Below are 22,332 nucleotides of genomic sequence, written 5' to 3' on the forward strand. Positions count from 1 at the left end.
CAACATCACATGGTTAATTTTCCATACTCCAGACACATATTTAGTATTCAGTGAATGTCTGATGCTTTGACTGTGTTTTAAAAACCATTTGGGACAAAAATCACTAATTATTGACCAAAGTCCATTCCCCTTGACACTTACTCTTAAAACCCCTCATTTGCAGTTTGACACACGACCTCATGGAATAAAGACAATCTCCCTTGTGGTTAAGTATAACGTGTGAGGAAGTTAAGGCAAATAGGGATTGAAAAGAAATATTCAGTAGGTGACTTCCAGACTATACCCATCTAAAGATAAAATAAGTCACAAAAGATAATCTCCAATAGGGAGAATGGAAAGAAAAGCTTCAACTCATGGTTTACATGAGGCAAGTTATACCATCTCTGAGTGCCCATTTCTCTACCTTCAGAATACAAGAAATACGATGGCAGAGATTTTTCCTGGAGGTATGAAGGTCAAATGGGACAATCCATGTCACATTTTTAGATAATGCTTCTCATCCAGGAGTATACATCAGCGACTTTAACAATAATCTCTGAGAAGACATTCAAATTCAGCAAGTCCAGAGCAGGAGACATAAACATGAATTTTGACAAACAGCTGCAGATAATTCTGATTTTCATATGCAATTTGAGAACTACTGCTAGAGATAGTCTCATACATCTAGTATACAGAAAATGCCATAGGTGCGTAGGCTATCCCTCAAGCACCCAAAGAATCCTCAAAAGTCCAACACTATAAAAAGTTACATTTCATGCAATGATGAGTCATTTCCTTTCTTTAGCTCTTCATTTACAGTAATTATTAATGAAAAATATGAAAATCTATGTTATTCTTCTGTTTCCTATTCCTACAATCCCTACAGATACAGCCTTTGTTTCTTCTAATTGCACTAGGTCCATGTTTATCTGCAGAAGTCAGTCCACATCAGTAAATGAGATAAGCTTTGCAAGCCCTGTGTCATCTTTCAAAGACATGCCCCAGATTGGCTGTTCACCTTTAGATTGAACCCCTTCGTGTCACCTTCAAATGTAGTCATCAACCACGATGGTCAGTCCTCAACCTTCAGTGATATTGGCCAGATCACATTTGGCAATATCTAGAAATGTTTCAACTATCACAGCTAGGTCTGCTATTGGCATCTAGTGTGTAGAGGCCAAGGATGCTGCTAAGCATCCTATGGTACCCAGAACAGACTCCCAAAACAAAGAGTTATCTGGTACCACATGTCAACAGTACAGATATTAGGGCACTGAGTTCCCAAGGGTGTTGAAGAGATCCTTCCCCTAGAAAACTGGAGTTAGACATTCAAAATTCATATGCTCTGAGAAACATGTCACATCTAGCTGGAAACAAGCTCCTTAAAGAGGGAGATCGTGGGTGCCATGTGCATCTCTGTGTCTGCCTTTAGGCATAAGGCCTTCAGTCTTAACTTCTGTGAGTCAGCATGAGAAGCAGGTTGTCATCAGACCCCCCCCCCCCCCAAAGCAGGAACCCAGCTCCTACATTCACACCTGGCAAATAGTGCAATCTCAGCCCATAATTCCTTCTCTGCAGAATGTAAGAGATGCTCTGGCAGAAGATTCTTTGTATGCTTAGGAAAATTAAATGGAATAATCCATGTAAAGTTCTTAGAACAGAATGTGATATGTACTAAGTGATTAGTAAGATAATGGTGTTTTTAAATAAAATAATCAAATAAATGAATGGCTTTTGTAAAGCTCTAACAAAGGAGAATGTTTTCCTCTTTTCCATATTCTAATTTGTATGTGATTTGCATCCCCCTTGCCTTTAATCATAGCTTGATAATTAGAAAGGTATAATTTGTCATATATACAGACATCAATAACAGACACTGACACCTTTGTATTATTAGTTGAATCTTCATCTCTCTTCAAATACCTTTCCCTGTCTATTGTTCTTCCTGGAACTATTTTTTCCCTTTAAACCTACAAATATTCCATCTTCCCACCTATGACAGAACCATAAAGAAACATGCCTCACACACCTCTCCCTTCGTCTAATAATTGGGTTATAAGTCATTTGCACAATGTTGGTAATCACACGAGAGGTAAACACTACAAATTTTTCCAATACTTTCCACAGTGGTGTTATGTTAGAGGTCTGGATAGAACAGTATTTCCTGTCTTCACATCCTGTCTTCACAACGCCTTCTTGCCTTTAATAAACTACCTTTTTAAGCTGCTTCTACAAATGCTTAAACTTTCACCATCTTTGCTCATACACCTGCTACTGCTGCCCTCCTGCCACAATGACTGCCGACCGGAAAGACATAGACTCACTACGCTTTTCTGTATAGCTTCCAAGCTATATGGGATGTCCTCAGGTGCCAGGCAGCACTCCATTTACACTGACTCTTCACACTTCTCCACAGCATTACTAAGTATGCAATTGTCATCCCCACTTGGTGGAGGAGACTGAAACTCTAGTTAAGAAACCTACTAGTTCTGTTAACTTTCAAAAGTGCAGCCTGAGCTTGACTGTTCTCTGACCTCCAAGAAAGCACACCATTGCAACTGCATGCTTATACTCTCAGTGGAAACTTTCACATAGGACAGTTTCACTCTCTCATTGCTCACACAGTCTCTCCCTAGGGGAAAGTAAACTAAAAGGATTTTCTCCACTACAAACATCTCTTACATTCCCCCAGCGGCCCGATTGATATAACTTCTCATTGTACTGAAAACACAAAAGAATAAAACCACTCCCCCATTCTGACAATTCAGTTCTGTGACAAATGCTTGTTTTTCTCCATTAATTCTAAGCAAACAGAGATAACCTAAAGTTCAGCCTGACTTGCCATTTACAAGATTTAAATTTCAACACAGAGACATGTAAGGCAATTTTTCTATATGAAAGGAAAAGGGAAACAAATTCTATTTCTTCATTGTTTTCTCAATAGTATGGCAACATAATATAGTATTAAGTTTCAAGGAGAAGAAAGAAAGTGAAATGTTTCCCTCTGTCAGTCTTCCTCCTGACCCAGGAACTCTGCACAGTAAGGGAAGAGAGGTTCAGAAAACAGCAAAGAAAACTTCCTTTGGGACAAAGAGCCGATTGCTATCCACCATCTCCTCTCCGGCAAGCAACCTGAAATGTGAAGGATTCCTTTGATTCACTCTTCTCCTTGTATCACCTATGTCGAGGCACCCCACCAAGATCTTCCCATTTTTTCTTCAAAATGCATCTTATATCACCTGTGACTGCTATGGACAAGGAACTGTGTTGTATACTATAGGAATGTATGAGTGTGCATTATATATATATATACACACATATATACATGTATATTTCTCTATACATATATACATGTATATTTTGCACATACATATATATGTACCTATACATTGTGCTGTAGGTACATACATGTGCATATACAGTTGTTTCTATATTTATAGGCCTACTACGGTTAAAGAAAGGAGAAAATCCAGCAGGAAAAGGATCCATGGAGAAGATAAACTTAAAGCAACTAGGAAGAAGAGTATGCTCATATAATGGACCAGTTCTTCCTTTTTATACCAATATTCTTTAAAATCTCTGTTTTGTAATCAAAATAGAAACACTTACAGAGTAGTATTTAAAACAAGGTTTCAATGCCATGTGAGAAAGTCATTCAGGGACTCAAGCAATTATCTCTACTAGGTACTCTATTATCTATGCTCAACCATGACCTTCTGGGGGGCTTTCTCCCTATAATTTATGTGGCACATGTTTTGAAGATGAATACTTATACTTCACTTCAATCACCTCATCCCCTAATCCTTTGGGAAATGGTTATTTCTTCATATTTCAATCTAAACCTGTCTTCCCACCCTGCTGGGCCAATTCAACTTTATATCCTGTTGCCCTCCATTCAGTATCTTCATCTAGATGTCATGGCATTAAGAGCGTAAGATCTTGATTTAGATTTCCTAGGTCTGGATGCTGGCTCTGTCAATGGTGAGCCACAGAATCGTGGGTCAATTAGGGATTCCCACTCTTGGTTCTCATTTTCGTTATTATTAAATAAGGTATATTACTTTTCTTATCACTGTGACAATAATCCTGACAGAAACAAGGAAAGGGAAAAGGAAGAGAGATTCATTTTGGCTCATAGCTTTGAAAAATCCAGTCCAATCCTGCTTGGCCCTGTGCATTTGAAGACGCTATCAAGGAGGTGGGAACATGTTGGAGAGGAAATTCTTCAACTCATTCCAGACAGGGAGAAGAGAAAAGGCATCTAGGAAGAAACTGGGGAAAGATAGCACTACTAAGGACATCCCACCAGAGACCTACTTTCTCCAAATAGAACCTATCTCCTGCCTTTACCACTTCTTTATAAGACCAACATATTACAAATCCCTCAAGAAACAAATCTGTTAATTAAGAGCCCTCATGATATAATCAACTCTGGAAAAGCCATCTCAGACAGGCCGCATGGGTGCTTTAGTGATCTTCAAGGTGTGTCTCAATCCAATCAAGTTGACAATTAAGATTAAACATCACACAGGGATGTCTTTGAGATGACTATTTATACCTAATTGATATGTGAATCTTTTTTATGCCCACATAGTGGGCAACTCTTCCTTCAATACTTCCCCTTTTATAAATTAGGATCTCTAATTTGATTGTTCTCTACTTTATCCTGTATTCCCTCAAATCCAGTGCTTTTCAAAAATTATCCATGCTCTTGTTGATATCTTTCTTTGCTATTCTTAGACATTGAACAGCTCACTGAAGTTATCTTTCCTACATGAAGTAATGCCCAGTACCTTCCAGGGTGTGATGATGGATATGTCTTAGCAACTGCCTACTGAACCTCTTAAAAACAAAAATGTAAGTCTTACACCTGGCATTGTGCAGATAATGTGAAATACACAGAGGACACTGGGTATTGGATTGATTATGAGTTGACTAAACTTTATCAGGAAAGTGTGGGAATCTTTCCCTTTCACCTAAATCTAAGTTCTACATCTATGTGAACTTCTTGGGAATACTGCCTAGTCTGTTCTTTTCTTTGATCTTTGTCATTATGGCAGAATTTTTCAAATGTGTACTATTAAACATAATTGTACAATATACATGTTTATGAATGAATAGATGAATAATGTTCTAGAATTTCAAAAACATAAGAAGGTTCGAGTCCAGCACCACAAAAAAAGTGCCATAATGCATAATCAGTAGTTCCAAGTGAACAGTACATATGGAGTGTGGTTGGTTTGAGATATTTGCCAGTTCCTCTCCAGAATAAACCTGATCAGAAAACTGCAGCATCTCACAGACCTAGTGAGTTTCCTCCTGCCATCTGCTCTAATGGGGAAGTCAAGAAACATTAGTAGGTGGCAGTGGCTAAGGACAAGTAGTCCTATTAGTACATTTGACATCTTCCACTCAGAATGTTCAGATTTGAATCTTGAGAAAAGAAATTTCTCATTTCATGTAAGTTCCGTCCCCAAAAATATCCATGTATTTCAACCACACATTGTGGCTGGTCTTGGTGAAATTCATATCCTAACCTGTAGGAGTCCATGTGAATAATATCAGGCTTCAAAGTATGACTTTTGTCTCATCATTTGATTTACAACATGATGTTTGCCCAGAAGTTTTTTGTTTGGACTGCAAAAAATAAGATGCAAAAGTTTGGCTACTTTTCATACCAGCTAAAACCTAAGCAAATTACTCTTGCTATTCATCCAATTAATGTCTACATCTTAATTCTTAGGAAAGTTGAATTTCATGTGCATGGCAGCCTTAATGAAACAGGAAAACAGATCCTGGTGAAGTTAATAATGAAGAGCAGGGACTGAAGATCTTTTGGCGAAACAGGATAAGACATTTTTCTATTATCCTCCTCGTGCATTTAGAGAAAAATCATGATATGATGTGAAGCCCTCCCAAACTCAGATCCTTCCATGGCTCCCCTCCACCTAAAGGATAAAATCTCAGTTCCTTCCATGGCTCCCCTCCACCTAAAGGATAAAATCAAAACTTAGCATGACATACAATCCCTCATTATCTGGCTCCTTCAAAATATTTCCAGCCACATGTCTCACCCTTCTCTTCTCAATGTAATGTAACTTTCCACCTCTCTTACATTAGACAGGCTTAGACCAAACAGTCTTTTAAAGTAAAAGTCCTAAAGAAATAAAAGGAAATAGAAGACAGAATGTGAAAGGGAATCGTAAATCTGAAGTCAAAAGGGAAGTAAGTAGCACAGAAAGAATAAAAGGCAAACCATTTTTAATGTCAGATTGTATGCAATTGCTTTCTTATAAATATCCTAGGACCTTATTTAAGAGCCTTCTGAGCTGGTTGCCTCCACTGCAGCCACCCAAATTGCTTCCAGGAAAACTAGGGAAAGAAATATCAGAGCACTCATCAGCCCTCCCCCTCTCTTGACTGAGAGAGAAATATACCTAGCTGTGCACCCAGCAATCTATCACACACGTTATTCAAGTATGCTCCAGCCATGAGTTGCCTTATACTCTCCAAACTCTCCTCTTCCGTAGGTTTATTTGCTTTTTACTTAGACTGTTTCCCCTTAGCTTCTATTAGCCTCTTTAATATATAGAGTCTTAAACCTCAGGGCATTTGATAAATTGTGGATTATGTAACAAAGGCCATTAACATTCATCACTGGATCCATCATCACCCCAAGCCAGCTACCAGGGGATGGAGATTTGCTGAGGCACACTCCATTATATTCCATCTCAGTGGAAATCTCTGGGGTGAGTTCTTCTATAAGCAGTTCTATAAGTGCTTCCAATAACTGAATTTGTCCTGCTTAGTTCTCCTCCTCTTTTATTGTTTAACTCATCCCTCCAGTCTACCATTCTGTCTGCTGGGTAAATAATCTTTATTTTCAACATCTCTTATCCTTTAGACAATCTCCTGCCTCTCAGTACTTCTCACAGTTCCCATCCTCCCATCGCTCTTCATTCATTCAACCTTAGCCACAGAGAAACATCAGCATTTTCCCAGCTTGTACTATTGCTGCTAGTACACCGCTATTCAACCACACCCATGACAAAGCCCTCCACTCTCAGAGCTCCTGGTTCTCACTAATCCTCTTTCCATGTAAGTGATATTCCCACATTGCTTTGAAGAAGAAGTTTAGCTTGTAGCTTTCCTACCAGCATTCTGAAGAATTCCTCCTCTATTTTATCAATGTTAATTCTAAGATGAACTCAGAGTTACCATATCTCTACTTACTCCCTGATTCTTACCTTTGGTCCTCTTCTTCCTGCCAACTTTGCAATAAATTAAAATTTTTAAATTCCTCCAACTCATCTTGAAATCTGAAACTTTCCTTTATGTGTTTTATACCTCACCCATATTCACTTTCCTTTCCACTCTTTTACTTTTTATGGCAACTTCTATTCTAGACCTCTCCCTGATCGTGTGTGTGCGTGCGTGCGTGTGTGTGTGTGTGTGTCCATGTACCAATACTGAACTCAGGGCCTGGGCACTGTCCCTTAGCTTTTTTGCTGAAGGCTGGCCTTCTATCAGTGCCATAGCTCCACTTTCAGCTTTTTGATGATTAATGAGCCATAAATCTCATAGACTCTCCTGCCCACCGTGATCCTCTGCGCATACCTTCCTAAATAGCTAGGATTACAGGCATGAGCCACTGACATCCTGCTCCTTGTCCATTTTTTAAATGAATATCACTCTTTATTATGAATTCCTTTGCCTCCCTTCTTCCCTGGCTACCATGGCAAATAATTTCAACAATATCGTTATTGTCAGTGTAGATATTTTGCCATCCTCAGTACTGACCAGGTATGTTTTCCCACTCCCCAGGGTTCAATCTCCCCACATCTGCTTTCTCTGTTCCTTTCCCTGACTTCTTAAAATATACAGAAAGATGCAAAAGAACGTTATTCTTTCCTTAATGCGCACATAAGGCATTAAAGATTAGCTAGCCTTTGATGAATGTCTGGGAACTTTTTGTTCTCTTCTTACATATTCAGCTCTCCCATTATCTGAAAAATCACTTGACATGGCCTATGCATAAATGTTCCTTCTTATCCCTTCCCTTAAGTAGCACACTGAAAAACACTGTCCATATTCACTATACATATTTTCTCATGCTATATTCACTCTTTTAACAAAACCAATCAACTCTGATCCTACCAAACTCTCAATGCGTAGAGTCTTATCAATGTATCTGTTGACTTTTTAAATATTAAAAAAAACCTGACTCAGCCATAGAGTCTGCACACAGTAATGCACACCTAACTGGATGACTCAAGTCTGACAGCCATCACTCATACACCGCAGAAAAAAGCTGGATGTCTTCAGCCCATCTGGTTTCTATCCTCTCAGCCAAACCAGATAGGCCTTGCTACTTCACAGCTATGACCAGCTAAACAACAATACTCAGAGATTTTTGCTTCCTTCATAGAAAACAGCTATAAATGTGACTAGTCTAGAGGAAAATAGCCAGACAGAAAAAGTAACAATACAGAACATTAGTGGCTACAAGAGATGAGAGTGAGCAAATTATTGAAAGTGTGCAGAAAAGGTAGATGACTAACACTCCAGGGGTAGTTGGAAGCCTCAATTTATACTCCTAAATATATTATACTCTTTCATGACTATTTTTGTCTTTCTCTATGGGCCGTTATTTGTGATGGCAGTCTCACAAAAATATCTGATAAGTAATGTAATTTTATTTTTGTAGAATATCTGTTTGGTTTACATTAACTATCTCTTATCAAAGTGAGACCTAATTTTGTTTGTAGTAGCAAACTACACAGAATAACTCTCCTGTTTCAAGTGCATATACAGAATCTCATCAGTAAAAGAGTAGGTATCAAATATAAGTAAAAGTACAATCTATTAATGGATATGTGTCCTTTCCTGAATGCAGGTGTACATATAAATACACACCACACTGTAAAATTTGTGTATCTTTTCTATGGTTAACAGTTTAAACAGTAAAAGCAAAAGGTCTATTTACAGCAAATATGCCCAAGTTTCCCCAACATCCTTTGTCTGGAAAATGCCTCTTTTTTGTAGTCCGTACTCCCATCCACAAAGTTGTTATGCTTATGTCATGCTGAAACCAGGGAACAAACTTCCTATGAGACTAGAAATTGATGATTTGGGAAATTTGCTCTCTCTTGGGCTCTGCAAAGCAGTATGTACCAGGTGAACCAAAGATTAGAAGAATCTAGTCCACAAGAAAAGAGGACCCTGAGTCACATGCTGGTAATCCCAGCACTCAGCAAGCTTATGAGGAGCATAAAGCATAAAGCCAGGCCAGCCTGGTCTACTCTTACTGAGTAGAGAGGGCCTTATTTTATTTCTTTTCATCATATACCTTTTGGATCTACACTGTCTTCTTCATTTCAATTATAACCACTCCAATCTGAGTTGTTTTAGCTATTTCTCATCTCCTCTTACCCATATATATTGCATGAATTTTATAGTATAAATATAAGTAACATTTATAATTTAACTTTTCATTGGGTCTTAATAAATGAAATATTAAGAATAAATTAGTATTGAGCTCTTCCACAAACTATTTTACATTTGTCTCTCAAGCTCACATATCACTACAACCTTATCTAATATCTGAGTATATCATGAACTTAACTGTGATCATCAGAATGTGTACTATTTCAGGTATGTGTCACTGGTATGCATTATCTTCTATGTAAAATAATAATAGCTTAAAACATGAGCTGTATATTTTTTTATTCTACTCTTATTAGAAGTGGATGTCATCTTTGTCCACATCTCTGGAATCTGGGCCAACTAGCTTATAACTAACAGAATTTACAGAATGTGACACTTCAAATTCTTAGATTGGATCAAAATTATTTTCAGGGTAAGATAGCTTCTGCCTTACTAAATTATTTTTCTAAAAAGTTAAAAATGTGGTGTTTAATGTAATCTAGATGATTTGTAATGGAATAAATAAACAGTGCAAGCCTACTGTATGCTCTCACCTTCGGAGGTCTCAATCACTAGTAACATGCTCATCAACATCAGGCCGTCAAGGTGCTAAAAAGAAGCATAGAGATTGCCCATAGATGTTCCAGGCCAGAGTTCTAACTGGGACCCCAGATTTCAGCCAATATCAAGTAAAGACAGGGGATACAGATGACATCTCTCCCCACTATTCCTCTGGTTCCTGGCTAGTAGGTCACCCCCTGTCAATGAGATTCCAGACTGAGCAGCATGGAGTCATTCACTGCTCTGCATTCTTAAACACATGACCCATAGAATCCATGAGCATTTAAAAATGGCTTTTATTGGTAAGTTTGAAAATGATTTCTTTTGTAGCAATATTGGTCCCAATAAGTTTTAGAAATAGGACTCTGCCATGCTAATAATCAAAGCCTAAAACTATGTAGCATTGGCTTTAGGACTAGACTGAGGGCAAAAAAGAAAGGAAAAGCCTTGCAGGTATTTTTAGCAGAAGCTTATGGGCACTGAGAAGGCTGCTGCTGAGGGCTTAACGGATAGCAGGATAGTAGCGTAAATGTTATTAAAAACCGAGGAAGTGGGGAATTTGTTATGTAGCAGAAGAAACATTGGCAAACCTGTTACTTAAGGTACAAAGGAAAATAAGAAATACAACTCCAGAAGTCTATTTTTTAACTAAAGAGATTTCCAGGCAGAACACTGAAAAGTGCTACTATTTCTTCTCACTGGCAATGAATTTTATAAAAGAGCAGAGATATACATAAGAATAAACCATGTAGGTTTCAAGTTAAATTTCAAGGAAATATAAAAGAGCCAGGATTCACTATATTTAAAATTAGAACTTGTTTTTCTCAGCTTCACAGGATGGCAGAAGGTTCTCAGATAAGAAACGTTTTTAAAAAAAAAAAAAATTGCAGGGCACTATCAAGAAAACATGGTCTAAGTTTGGAAAAAAAATAAACAAGATTTTTTTTAAAAAGTCAGAAAAAAAGTGCCCGATGGCCTTAAAAATATCTATAAAAATCATAAAAGGGTGATGCCTTATAATGTCTCTCTTTTAAACAATGAACATCTAAGAATCTTTGCTCCACAAAGCCTCACAACCAACAGAGTTTCATCTTAAAGAGGAGATCTATGTGTATGATCTTGTCTAATGAATGGATATAAGCTGCTAGCTAAAAATCCAATCAATTTACATAAGCACACTTGCTTAGACTTAAAATAAGAGTCAATACAAGCTAAGTATTGGTTTTTGGACCCCCAACTTTTTTATTTTTACTGATGGAAAGTAGGCTGATGTTGTTCAATTGTAAACAAATTGTAACAAATTGTAAACAAATGAGATTTTATTTGAAAAAGAAAGAAGACCCTTCACATGTAAAGATAAGAACACAAAGAATGAGGTTAAACCCCAAGGAAGACAACTCACAAAGAGTGTCACAAGACATAAGGAATTGCCAACTTGTAACCAGTTGGATTTGAGAATTGCAATGGGCTAGTGACCACTACACCTTCCCTCTTCATTTGTGAAGTGGCTATTGCAATAACCATATTCCAGTCTCACTATTGTCTGTTGGGAGGGTGGTACAATGGAGCAAAGGAAAATAGGCTGTATCTCTAGGTTTCCATTGAAAGAGAAGCTTTCCTCAGAAACCAAATCCAAATCATCTCAATTGTACTCGGTCCTTGTTTCACTGGTAATACCATGGATCTCAAATTCAGCATGCGATTATTAATAGGGTAACACCAATTGAAAGTATCTATTGCAGGTGAGGTAGATATACACAGTGTTTGGCAGAGAGGAGACCTTTCAGTTTAAAACAAGTACATTTACAGATCCTTTGACATGCTTCCTAATGAGATCTGGAATCTACACCCCGCTTCTATCAAGTCCAAACTATCCCTATTGATGCATCTCTAATCAACAGAATATAAAAGTGTTTCTGTGTGACTTCTAAAATCACCTTTACCACTTCCATTAAGTTCTTTCCAGGCAATGAATTCACAACTGCCTTCATTGCTTTCCCAGTGCACATTTCCCCGACTACCCTTCTGAATTTTGGGATGAGAACCCAAAATTGAAATCTATACAGCGGGGGTGAGGAGCCTTTTCTCTCCCAAGCACCATTTGGCATATGTAACATCATTCACAGGCCATACAATATTATGCACTTAAAAATTAGCCTGTAAAGACTTACAAAGAAACTTCTCTGATGAGGAAATGAGAATGGCCAATAGACATATGAAAAAATGCTCTACATCACTGGCCATAAAGGAAATGCAAATCAAAACAACATTGAGATTCCATCTCACCCCAGCAAGAATGTCATATATCAAGAAAACTAATAATAACAATTGTTGGAGGGGATGTGGCCAAAAGGGAACCCTACTTCATTGTTGGTGGGAATGTAAACTGGTTCAGCCACTCTGGCAAGCAGTATGGAGATTCCTCAGAAGGCTAAATATAGAACTCCCCTATGACCCAGCAGCCCCACTGTTGGGTATCTATCCAAAAGCCCACAAACAAAATCACAGTAATGCCACCAGCACAACAATGTTCATCGCAGCACAATTTGTCATAGCGAGAAGCTGGAACCAACCCAGATGCCCCTCCATAGATGAATGGATCAGGAAAATGTGGTACATTTACACAATGGAATTTTATGCCTCTATCAGAAAGAATGACATTGTTCCATTTGTAAGGAAATGGAAGGACTTGGAAAAAGTTATACTAAGTGAAGTGAGCCAGACCCAAAGAAACATGGACTCTATGGCCTCCCTTATTGGGAAGAATTAGTACAGGTTTAGGCAAGCCATAGCAGAGCATCACAAGGCCCAATAGCTATACCCTTAGGAACACATAAGATGATGCTAAGTGAAATGAACTCCATGTTATGGAAACAAGTGATATATCACAGTTGTAACTACTTTCAACGTCCTATGTGTATGTGTAGTTTCTATTATTGATGATGTTCTTGTATCACCTTCCTATGGTTGTACCTACACTATCTTTGTAATTGGAAACCGTGTTTACTGGTATTGGAAGTAGGAAATTCAAAGGGAATACCAAATTTGAGAGACACAAGGTAAAAAAAGAGAAATAACTACAAAAGCAATACTTGCAAAACTGTTTGGTGTAAGTGAACTGAACACCTGGGGGGGGGGGAAAGGGGGGGGAGGGAGGGGGGCATGAGGGACAAGGTAACAAACAGAACAAGAAATGTATCCAATGCCCAACGTATGATACTGTAACCTCTCTGTACATCAGTTTGATAATAAAAATTTGAGAAAAAAAAAAGATCAGATAAATATTTCTTGCTAGTCAACTTGGTAAATGTATGACTTAATCAATTATCTTAGCATACCCAAAACTGTTTTCTCCTCAGAAAAAAATAGATATGTAAAGTTCTTCTCAAACTGTGCACATAATAAATTATGCTGATCATTGCTCTTGTGTAAGCTGTGCATAGTTGGGTTATTTGTTCATTAATGAGAGATTTTTTTTCTGATGCTATTCTGATTCTTAAATGACCAATCATTAAATATTGTTTAATGGATCAAATATTTATCTGTTATGATATTTTATTGATGTCTGTGCGCAGTTGTAACCATCAGTATTAATGAATTAATACATCAATAATAATAAATCAACATTATTTAATAAAAAAAATTAGCATGTAAAATTTAGTCAAATATTTAATTGGTCCACATCTCATGTGATATCTAGGACTGCTTATCTTTGGTGAGATGTGTGACATTAGATTAATGTGTTGATGTTTAGGTTGCTACAGGGGGAAAAAAAAGCTCCTAGAATTATTGAATTTCAAGTTCCATCTGTGGTTGCCTTGGCAGGGCCAGACCAAAATGACTTCAAGGGTCTTACATGACCTGTGGGCTGATGCTCCCTATCCCTGGTCCACAGGACTGAAGCAGGTAAAACACGTCAGTGAAGAGGACTCAATGCAAAAGAATGTAAGTAGTTGTAGTAGGATTAAGTTACACTGGGAAGCAAGTGCCCCAAGTGAATAACTCAACCACCATCCAGATTCAGGGCACTGGCTTCCTTCATAGGATGTATGTTACCCAGCATGCTACAGGCTTGTGGGCCACCTTTCCTTGTCAGAAGGTTGCAAGCTCCTTGAGAACAGGCACTTCTGCTTTGTTTTGCTGCTACATCGATAATGCCTACAACATCTGCTAATCAGTCCATAAATATCGGTTGAAAAGAAATGAGCGAAAACATACTGCCAAATGGGACTGTGGGCCTAGTATTATAAGATTTGTGGATTTTTCAAAGCCAGAGATAATTTTATGTGCAATTGCTCAATTAGAGAAAAAATGTGAGACCAGTTTTGAGATCAACAAACAAAACATCTGCAGATTTGAATTTAGAAGAAGGTTGCTTTCACAAGTTCTTGATGAGGAAGATCTTAGACATTTTATCTCTGTAATCATTTAAAATAGTGCTTACCCAAGTGTAGGTAGCTGGGAAAACAAATAATGATGCCTCAAAAATTCATACAAAGGCTACTGCTACAGTCCAGCTGCATATTACTAATGTATTGCTCAAGTTCCTTTCTCATAGCACAAAATAATTGATTCAGCTTCTGATCCGAAATGGCTATCTGGACTTCACAAAACAACTCCACATCCAAGAGTCTAAAACTAAACTTTCCTCTCTTTCTAGCTGCTAAGGTTTGAGAAATGTCACTCCCGTGTGTTCCCAGTAATAAAGGGGAAAGGCAGTGTAAAGAAAATAGATTGAACTTCAAAGGGGTGACAGGAAAAGAGAGGAGAGTTTCAAACTGTATTTCCACAGTTGATAAACAGGAGCTCCCGATGGAAATTTTGTTTTCCTTCTTACTGATTTTGGTATTTTTACATTATATAACTTGAAATTTTATTTCAGTCTTGTGATGTTCTTTGTGTTGTCTTTTCTATATAAAAACTAAGTAGGGTTTTTTAAATGTTTGCTAATTAGACATTCTTATTTCTAACTCCAGTAAAAATCATACCCAAGGGCTGGGGATATAGCCTAGTGGCAAGAGTGCCTGCCTCGGATACACGAGGCCCTAGGTTCGATTCCCCAGCACCACATATACAGAAAAAACGGCCAGAAGCAGCGCTGTGGCTCAAGTGGCAGAGTGCTAGCCTTGAGCGGGAAGAAGCCAGGGACAGTGCTCAGGCCCTGAGTCCAAGGCCCAGGACTGGCCAAAAAAAAAAAAAAAAATCGTACCCAAATAATTAGAATGTGCCTGGCTTTCAAATGCACCATTGTGTAGGGCTGAGAACAGTTTTAAGATATTTTAAAGAAAATATACTAAAGAAACCATTCCCTATGTACTTTATGCTAGCTGACCCACAGCAAGTCAATCATCAACTTCTGAAGACACGAAAGGAAATGAGATGTCTTTATGTTTCTTTTCTGTATATGGTCCAATAAGTACAGCCTTGAAATGTCCATAGAAGACATCAACAAACAACACAGGAATTCAGCATTTCAAATGATTCTAAGTCCAAAGAGGAGAATGCTGATAGCCTCTATAGTTGGCATTTAAAGTATAATAATTACATAGGTAAACTCACTATATAATTTTTCAATTATAGCATTCATTTTTCATGCTAGTAGATTTTATTTTTAAACAAATTCTACAATGATCTAAGAAGGAAGTAATTGTGAGAGAAAAAAAAATCCTTTAGCCAAAACTATATTTCAAGAACTCACTGTAAAGCTACAAACTCTACAAATTAAAAATACAAATATCAACCTACCTATGCTGTTGCATTCAAATAACACTAAATACAAGGGTTATGGAATGGAGAGAACCACAAGCTAAATTCTCAGAGTGCTGATGGCTTACTCCTGTAATCTTACCTATTCAGGAGACTGAAGTCTGAGGATTGCAGTTTGAAGCCGGTCTGGGCAGGAAATTCCATGAGACTATTAACTCCAATCAAACATCAAAAAAGCCAGAAGTGGGGCTGTGGTTCAAGTGGTAGAGCTCTAGCCTTAAGCCAAAAAACTCAGGAACAGGCCCTGAGTTTAGGCCCCAAGACTGGTACATACACACAGACACACACACACACACAATTAAAAACCAGGCAAAGGGATAAAATAAAAGGGCATAGACACAAAAGCCCAAAATTCAGAATCAAACCAATTTCTTTGATCATGGACAAGTTACACAATCTTGTTAAATTTCAATGTACTTATTTTGTTTTTTGCCAGTCCTAGGGCTTGAACTCAGGGCCTGAGCACTGTCCCTGGCTTCCTTTTCTTGCTCAAGGCTACCACTCTACCACTTGAGCCACAGTGCCAGTTCTAGCTTTTTCTATTCAAACCCAGTGCTTCATGTATACAAGGCGAGCACTTTACCACTAGGCCATATTCCCTGCCCTTCAATGTACTTATTTAGGAAAAAGAAATCTACACTGCCCTCATAATTTTTTTATTTTATTATTGTTGTTGTTGTTGTTTTTACCAGGGCTTTGGACTCAGGGCCTGAGCACTGTCTCTGACTTCTTTTTGCTCAAGGCTTGCACTCTGCCACTTGAGCCACAGCGCCACTTCTGGCCGTTTTCTATATATGTGGTGCTGGGGAATCAAACTGAGGGCTTCATGTATATGAGGCAAGCACTCTTGCCACTAGGCCATATTCCCAGCCCTGCCCTCATAATTAATATGAATCTTAAAATAAAGCCATATTTATTGTATAACAGTTAACAAAAAGTAGTTATTAATTTGGCATGGACTAGCCTAATATAATGTAATTCAATAATATGTAAAAAGTGGCCAAAACATCATGTTATCCCAAATGAAAATGTAGATTGTGTGTGTGTGCGCATGTGTGTGTGTGTGCATATGCACATGCAGGCAAGTATGTGTGCACACATGGGTCCTAAGGCTTGAACACAGGGCCTGGACCTGGACACTGTCTCTGAGCTTTTAGGCTCCAGGCTAGTGCTCTATCACTTAAGCCACAGATTCACTTCCAGCTTTTTGGTAGTTAATTGGACATAAGAGCCTCACAAACTTTTCTGCTCAGGCTGGCCTTGAATCTCAATCCTCAGATCTCAGCCTACTGAGTAGCTAGGATTATAGGCATGAGCCACTGGCACCCAACTCTGATTGGTTAATTCAGACTGTTTCCTGTATCTCAAACTTTCAGAAAATAAGATTAAAGACAAAAATAAGTTTCAGAATAACATCCATAACAAAAAAAATGTATGAAGCCAGGTACTGGTGGCTCACACCTGTAATCCTAACTACTCTGGAGGCTGAGATCTAAGGATCACAGTTCAAAGCCAGCCTGAGGAAGGAAAGTCTGTGAAACTCATATCTCCAATTAACCACCAGAAAACCAGACGTGTTGCTGTGGCTCAAGTGGTAGAGCACTAGCCTTGAGCTGAAGAGCTCAGGGACAGCGCCCAGGCCCAGAGTTCAAGCCCCATGACTGACAGAAAAAAAAAAGTATGAGATAAATTGCAAAGCACAGTATATCTCATAAGTGGGTAGACACTTATAGCTGTATAATAATGCTCACAGAGAAGGCAAACATCAAATTCAAGGCAAGGCTGCCTCTAAGGAAGAGAGAAAGGCAATGGGATTAAGGGGCTATACCTAGGGCTTTAACTGCATACTGTAGGGTTTACTTTTCAACAACTGAATTGAAAACAAAAAAGGTAAAATACTTACATTCTACACATCTGTCTTACATGGAGTTTATTATATTCGTGGTCAGATTTTCCATATATCAGAAGTAATTCACAACAGAGAGAAGCAGGGCTTTCCAGTGTAAACAGTAGTTGATCTAAAGATGCCCTGGAGTAGGGATGGAGATGAAAAAGGGCTAGGATGAGGGGGATGGGAAATGAAGTGGTTAAAGGAATAAGAGGGTTGGGTATAGAAAAGATCTTCTCTGACTCTTAGAAACCAGGAAGCCACACTGCTCCCAAATTTTAAACAAAGATTTGAGCTACAGAAGACAAGACTTATGAATAATTCATGACTAATTCATTAACCAGGTTACTGAATAGGTGGTATATTATCCAAAGACATCATTAGGTGACAAAAGAAAAACAAATACTTACTACAACCCCACTCTTGGTGGTAGTCTCTCTGAATGTGAAGTTGCAAATTGCCCAGGCTAAATAATATGTGGACATGAGAGGGGTCTGCGCAAAGTGATCTGTCACCCATCCGTCTTCCTCAAACACAGAAGTTTCCACTGGCATATTGGATAGAGATAAATAAGTTGCTTGATGTTTGATGCTGATTTTGAAAGTAGCCTTGTAGATTGGCTCATCAAAACATGGGAATGCCTTTCTGGCATGCGTAGGTGAAAACTGAGTAACACCAAGGAATCTGGAAAAAAGAAAAGAAAAGGATATTCCAGTTACATTTACTTCTTAAGCAAGGTTGTGACCACATGACATGCTTTAGCTCATAGTGTGTTTTACCAAATCAGAAAAATACTTCTATTTTTTAACCACTGCATGAATAGCATAAAAGAAGGATTCTTGTATAATATATTTTATCAATAATAAAAGTTCTTCAAGGAACTTGATGTCATAGCTAAACATTAACCCAGAGTAGTGCTTGCTAATGCGCTCTTCAAAATTGATTGTGGCAGCTGGACACTGGTGGTTCACAACTGTAACCCTAGCTATTCAGGAAGCTGAGATCTGAGGATCCTGGTTAAAATCCAGCAGCCTGGGTAAGAAAGTCCCCATGAGACTCTGAGCTCTACCAACAAAAAGCTGGAAGTGGAGCTGTAGCTCAAGTAGTAGAGTGCCAGCCATGAATGAATAAGCTCAGGGGCCTGGAGTATCAAGCTCCAGTATCAACACAAGAAAAAAATCGTCAAGTTTAACTCCAATAGCAGGTTAAAACTTACAGAGGAGGGGCTGGGAATATGGCCTAGTGGCAAGAGTGCTTGCCTCGTATACATGAGGCCCTGGGTTCAATTCCTCAGCACCACATATACAGAAAATGGCCAGAAGTGTCGCTGTGGCTCAAGTGGCAGAGTGCTAGCCTTGAGCAAAAAAGAAGCCAGGGACAGTGCTTAGGCCCTGAGTTCACGGCCCAGGACTGGCCAAAAAAAAAAAAAACTTACAGAGGAAAGTTTACAGAAGGCAAAATCCCATCACTGTGAGTGTCTTATCTTGTCTCAGTCAAAAAAGAAACAACAGCCACCAACTTGCAGCATCCTCCCCATCTCTTAAAGCCCAATAATAAACATTCATATAGAAGAGTCCAGAGTCCAAGTTTCCCTTTTCCATGGCCTCAACTGTCTGAATTCTCTGTTCCCCACAGTAAACCACAAGGCCAAAGTATCACTATATGCAGCGACAAACAGATAAGTTGGGAGAGAATATTCATAAAACTTTTATTACAGTGTTTGTTGTAACTGTTCTATTTTATCACCAGTTATGGTTTTTAATCTCTCAGTGTGTTTAATTCATAAATTATACTTTATTGGAGATATGTATACACAGGAAAAATTACGATTACAAAAAGGGTTTAGGATTATCCATGATTTCAGACATCCACGGTGGCATTAGGATGTGTTCCCAAGAATAATGACAGTCTACTGTGCTTGTATACACATACCTATGTAGACACCCATAAATAACACTAAAGCATGAAAGTAGGATGTATATGTAATAAATATTTGTGTAATAAGTATACCAATGTGTATACATATGCATGGAATGCATTTATTCTTTTAGATCAAGGTACATCTCATTAAAACTCTAGAACCAACCTCCACATTCTTTCACAGTGTATGGTCACAAAATCCTAGAAGGGCACACTTCTAATTAAGAAATGATTTGTGAAAAAGCTTAAGCTTTTGGGCCAAGTGTAGTAGCTCATGTTTGTCATCCTAGCAACTCAAGAAGCAGAAAATCAGAAGAATCACATTTCAAGGCTACTCTAGGCAACAATATTAGTGACATGTGTATCTCAACAAACAAGCTGCATAGTGTTTTACATCTGTCACACCAGTTATGCAGAGTTGTAAGTAGAACTGAGATGTGACACTAGTTAGACAAAAGGCATAAAATAGGTCTGATATATAACTAAAGTGAAATGGGCTGCATGGCTCCAATGAAAGAGCACCTGCCTAGAAAGTGTGAGACCCTGTGTATAAACCCCAATGCTGCCCCCCTAAAAATGCCTTAAAATGGTTGCTACTTAGAGTCCATGAGGTGATGGCTCATGCCAATAATTCCACTTCCTTAGAATGCAGTAAACAAGGGGATCATCAATTTAGGCCCTCCTAGGCAAAACAAGTTAGCAAGAACTCATCTCAAAGAAGATGCTTGGTGTGGTACCTGTGATTCACAGTAGGCCCTAGGTCAGAGAATCGTAGTCCAAGGCTAGCCCAATGCAAAGTGAGATTCTATCCAGCAAATAACTAAAGGAATAGATGTCTGGGTGTGGCTCAAGTGGTAAAGTGCCTCCCGACCTAGCAAATGTGAGGCCCTGGGTTCAAACCCATCACACACACACACACACACACACACACACACACACACACAAATAAAACGTGATATAAGGCAAGTTAGTATTGGACCATAGCATATTACTGAGTTCTAATCTTTTAGGTTCTTTCCTCCTTGAGGAGTTAACCACTATTCCCTTCTCTATCATCCAGACTGCACATGGTTAATCTAACATGACACACTTTTCCACTAACCTCGAACTTGGCCTCAAAATTATTCTCAGCACAGGATTTCAGGCAGCTGCTACCAATCAATACAGGTTGACATGTGTATTGAATCTTACTGGCTGTTCCTGACTCAAGCCAGGAGGCATAAATATTCACAACATTTCAAAATTAAGGAGTTTAAATTTAACATTGAGGGCATACTTTTTTAAAACATAGCTTTGAAGTAGAGAAAAATAACATGTTTGAAAGACTGATTGTATACTTATCTCATAGGGAGGGAGTTTGAGAGAGTTATCTTGGGAACAGACCTAGACTGCAATTCACCAGACTTAGTTAAGACACATAACAGCCTAAGCTTCCGTTCTCCTTAGGAGAAAGAAAACAGTAATGTTTTCTTGGTTTTTCTTACAAAATTACCATGATGGTAATATAAGATAATGTGTGAGAAAGAATTTGTAACTACAAATCCTCATGCAAACACAAGGTTAAAGGTGGAAGAAATATTAGGAACAAATTGTCCACTTCCTATAAATTTCTAAAATGAAAATGTAGATTCAGCAAGGTTAAGTGGTTTGTCCAAAGACACAAAGAGAACAAGCATATAGCTGGTGACCTTTCAAACATAGTCAAATTAATTCTTATCCATAATTTATAAATGGTGTTTTAATTCAACTATATATAACAAAGAATCATCTTGCAAATTTGCCAGAATCATAGTTTTAAAATTATTTTCTGATAGCACTACAGATTTTTGCTGAATGGAAATGTCAGAACCTTTAGGTTAAAATGCACTCATTTATAATTCTGCCTTTCTGTGCCTTTATCTAACATAATGCTAGTGAACCTTATCTTTCAATTTATTAATTGAAACATCCACTGAGCTTGGCATTTCTCTCCTGGGGCTATTTAAAAGATATCCATGGAGTTTTATACATAAAATTGTGTTCCCTTTTAACACTCAATATCTGAGGACTACAATTCCAGCCTCTCAACAGAGATTGTCTCCTATGTACAAGCTGAATTAGATATTTGGTAGGAATATTTTAAAAGATATAACCAACTGTCCTTAATATATTTTCAATCATATTTTTAAAAACTTTTCAATGACACACATACCAGACAAAAGTTCTACAAAGTTGAATAGAGAGATTACAATGAGAATATTTTAAAGAAAAGCCAAAGGTGTCATTGACATTAAGTAATTAATGGGTAGGAACGTATTAGATATAGATCTAAACACCTCTGTGCTAATAAGAAATTAATAGACCAAATACTTATGTAAAAGAAATGCTTTATGTTATCTCTTTCCTCTTTTCTTAGTAAATAAACATGTTTGGAAAAGTAGCAATTTAAATAGCAGATTCTCAGGGTTGAAAAAAAACTATCAAGATGCCTAGTAACTGCTGCAATTATTAATCTCCATGGATTCATTTGCACAGTGTACATCTTGGCAGAGAGGGCTACCATATATTCTGATAATGTCTAAATGAGGAAATATCAATTTCACAGTCTGACACCTGAGAATGACTGTAGTTGAATTTCAATTTTTAAAAAATCCAGGATCCCCTGATAAATAAAAGCAGTGGACTAGGTTATATTTAAAGTCTTTGCCTAGATTATGATCTTATAACTGGACAAAATCTTTCCCTGATGTTAAATACACTTATCTTGCAAGTTACTTCCCTTAATTATTTGGTTTTTTTGGTGGTGTTTTTTT

The 22,332-nt window shown here is 38.0% G+C and overlaps 1 protein-coding gene across 1 annotated transcript in view; it reads right to left on the reverse strand.

Moving 5' to 3' along the window:
- Positions 1-22,332, reverse strand: part of Trhde (thyrotropin releasing hormone degrading enzyme) — a 353,088-nt gene that overhangs the window by 319,948 nt on the left and 10,808 nt on the right. The window contains exon 2 of the mRNA XM_048359329.1: positions 18,031-18,304. Coding sequence (XP_048215286.1) covers positions 18,031-18,304 — 274 coding nt within the window. The remainder of the gene's footprint in view (positions 1-18,030; positions 18,305-22,332) is intronic.

This window comes from Perognathus longimembris, chromosome 1 (assembly GCF_023159225.1).
Source record: "Perognathus longimembris pacificus isolate PPM17 chromosome 1, ASM2315922v1, whole genome shotgun sequence".
NCBI classification, from domain to species: domain Eukaryota; kingdom Metazoa; phylum Chordata; class Mammalia; order Rodentia; family Heteromyidae; genus Perognathus; species Perognathus longimembris.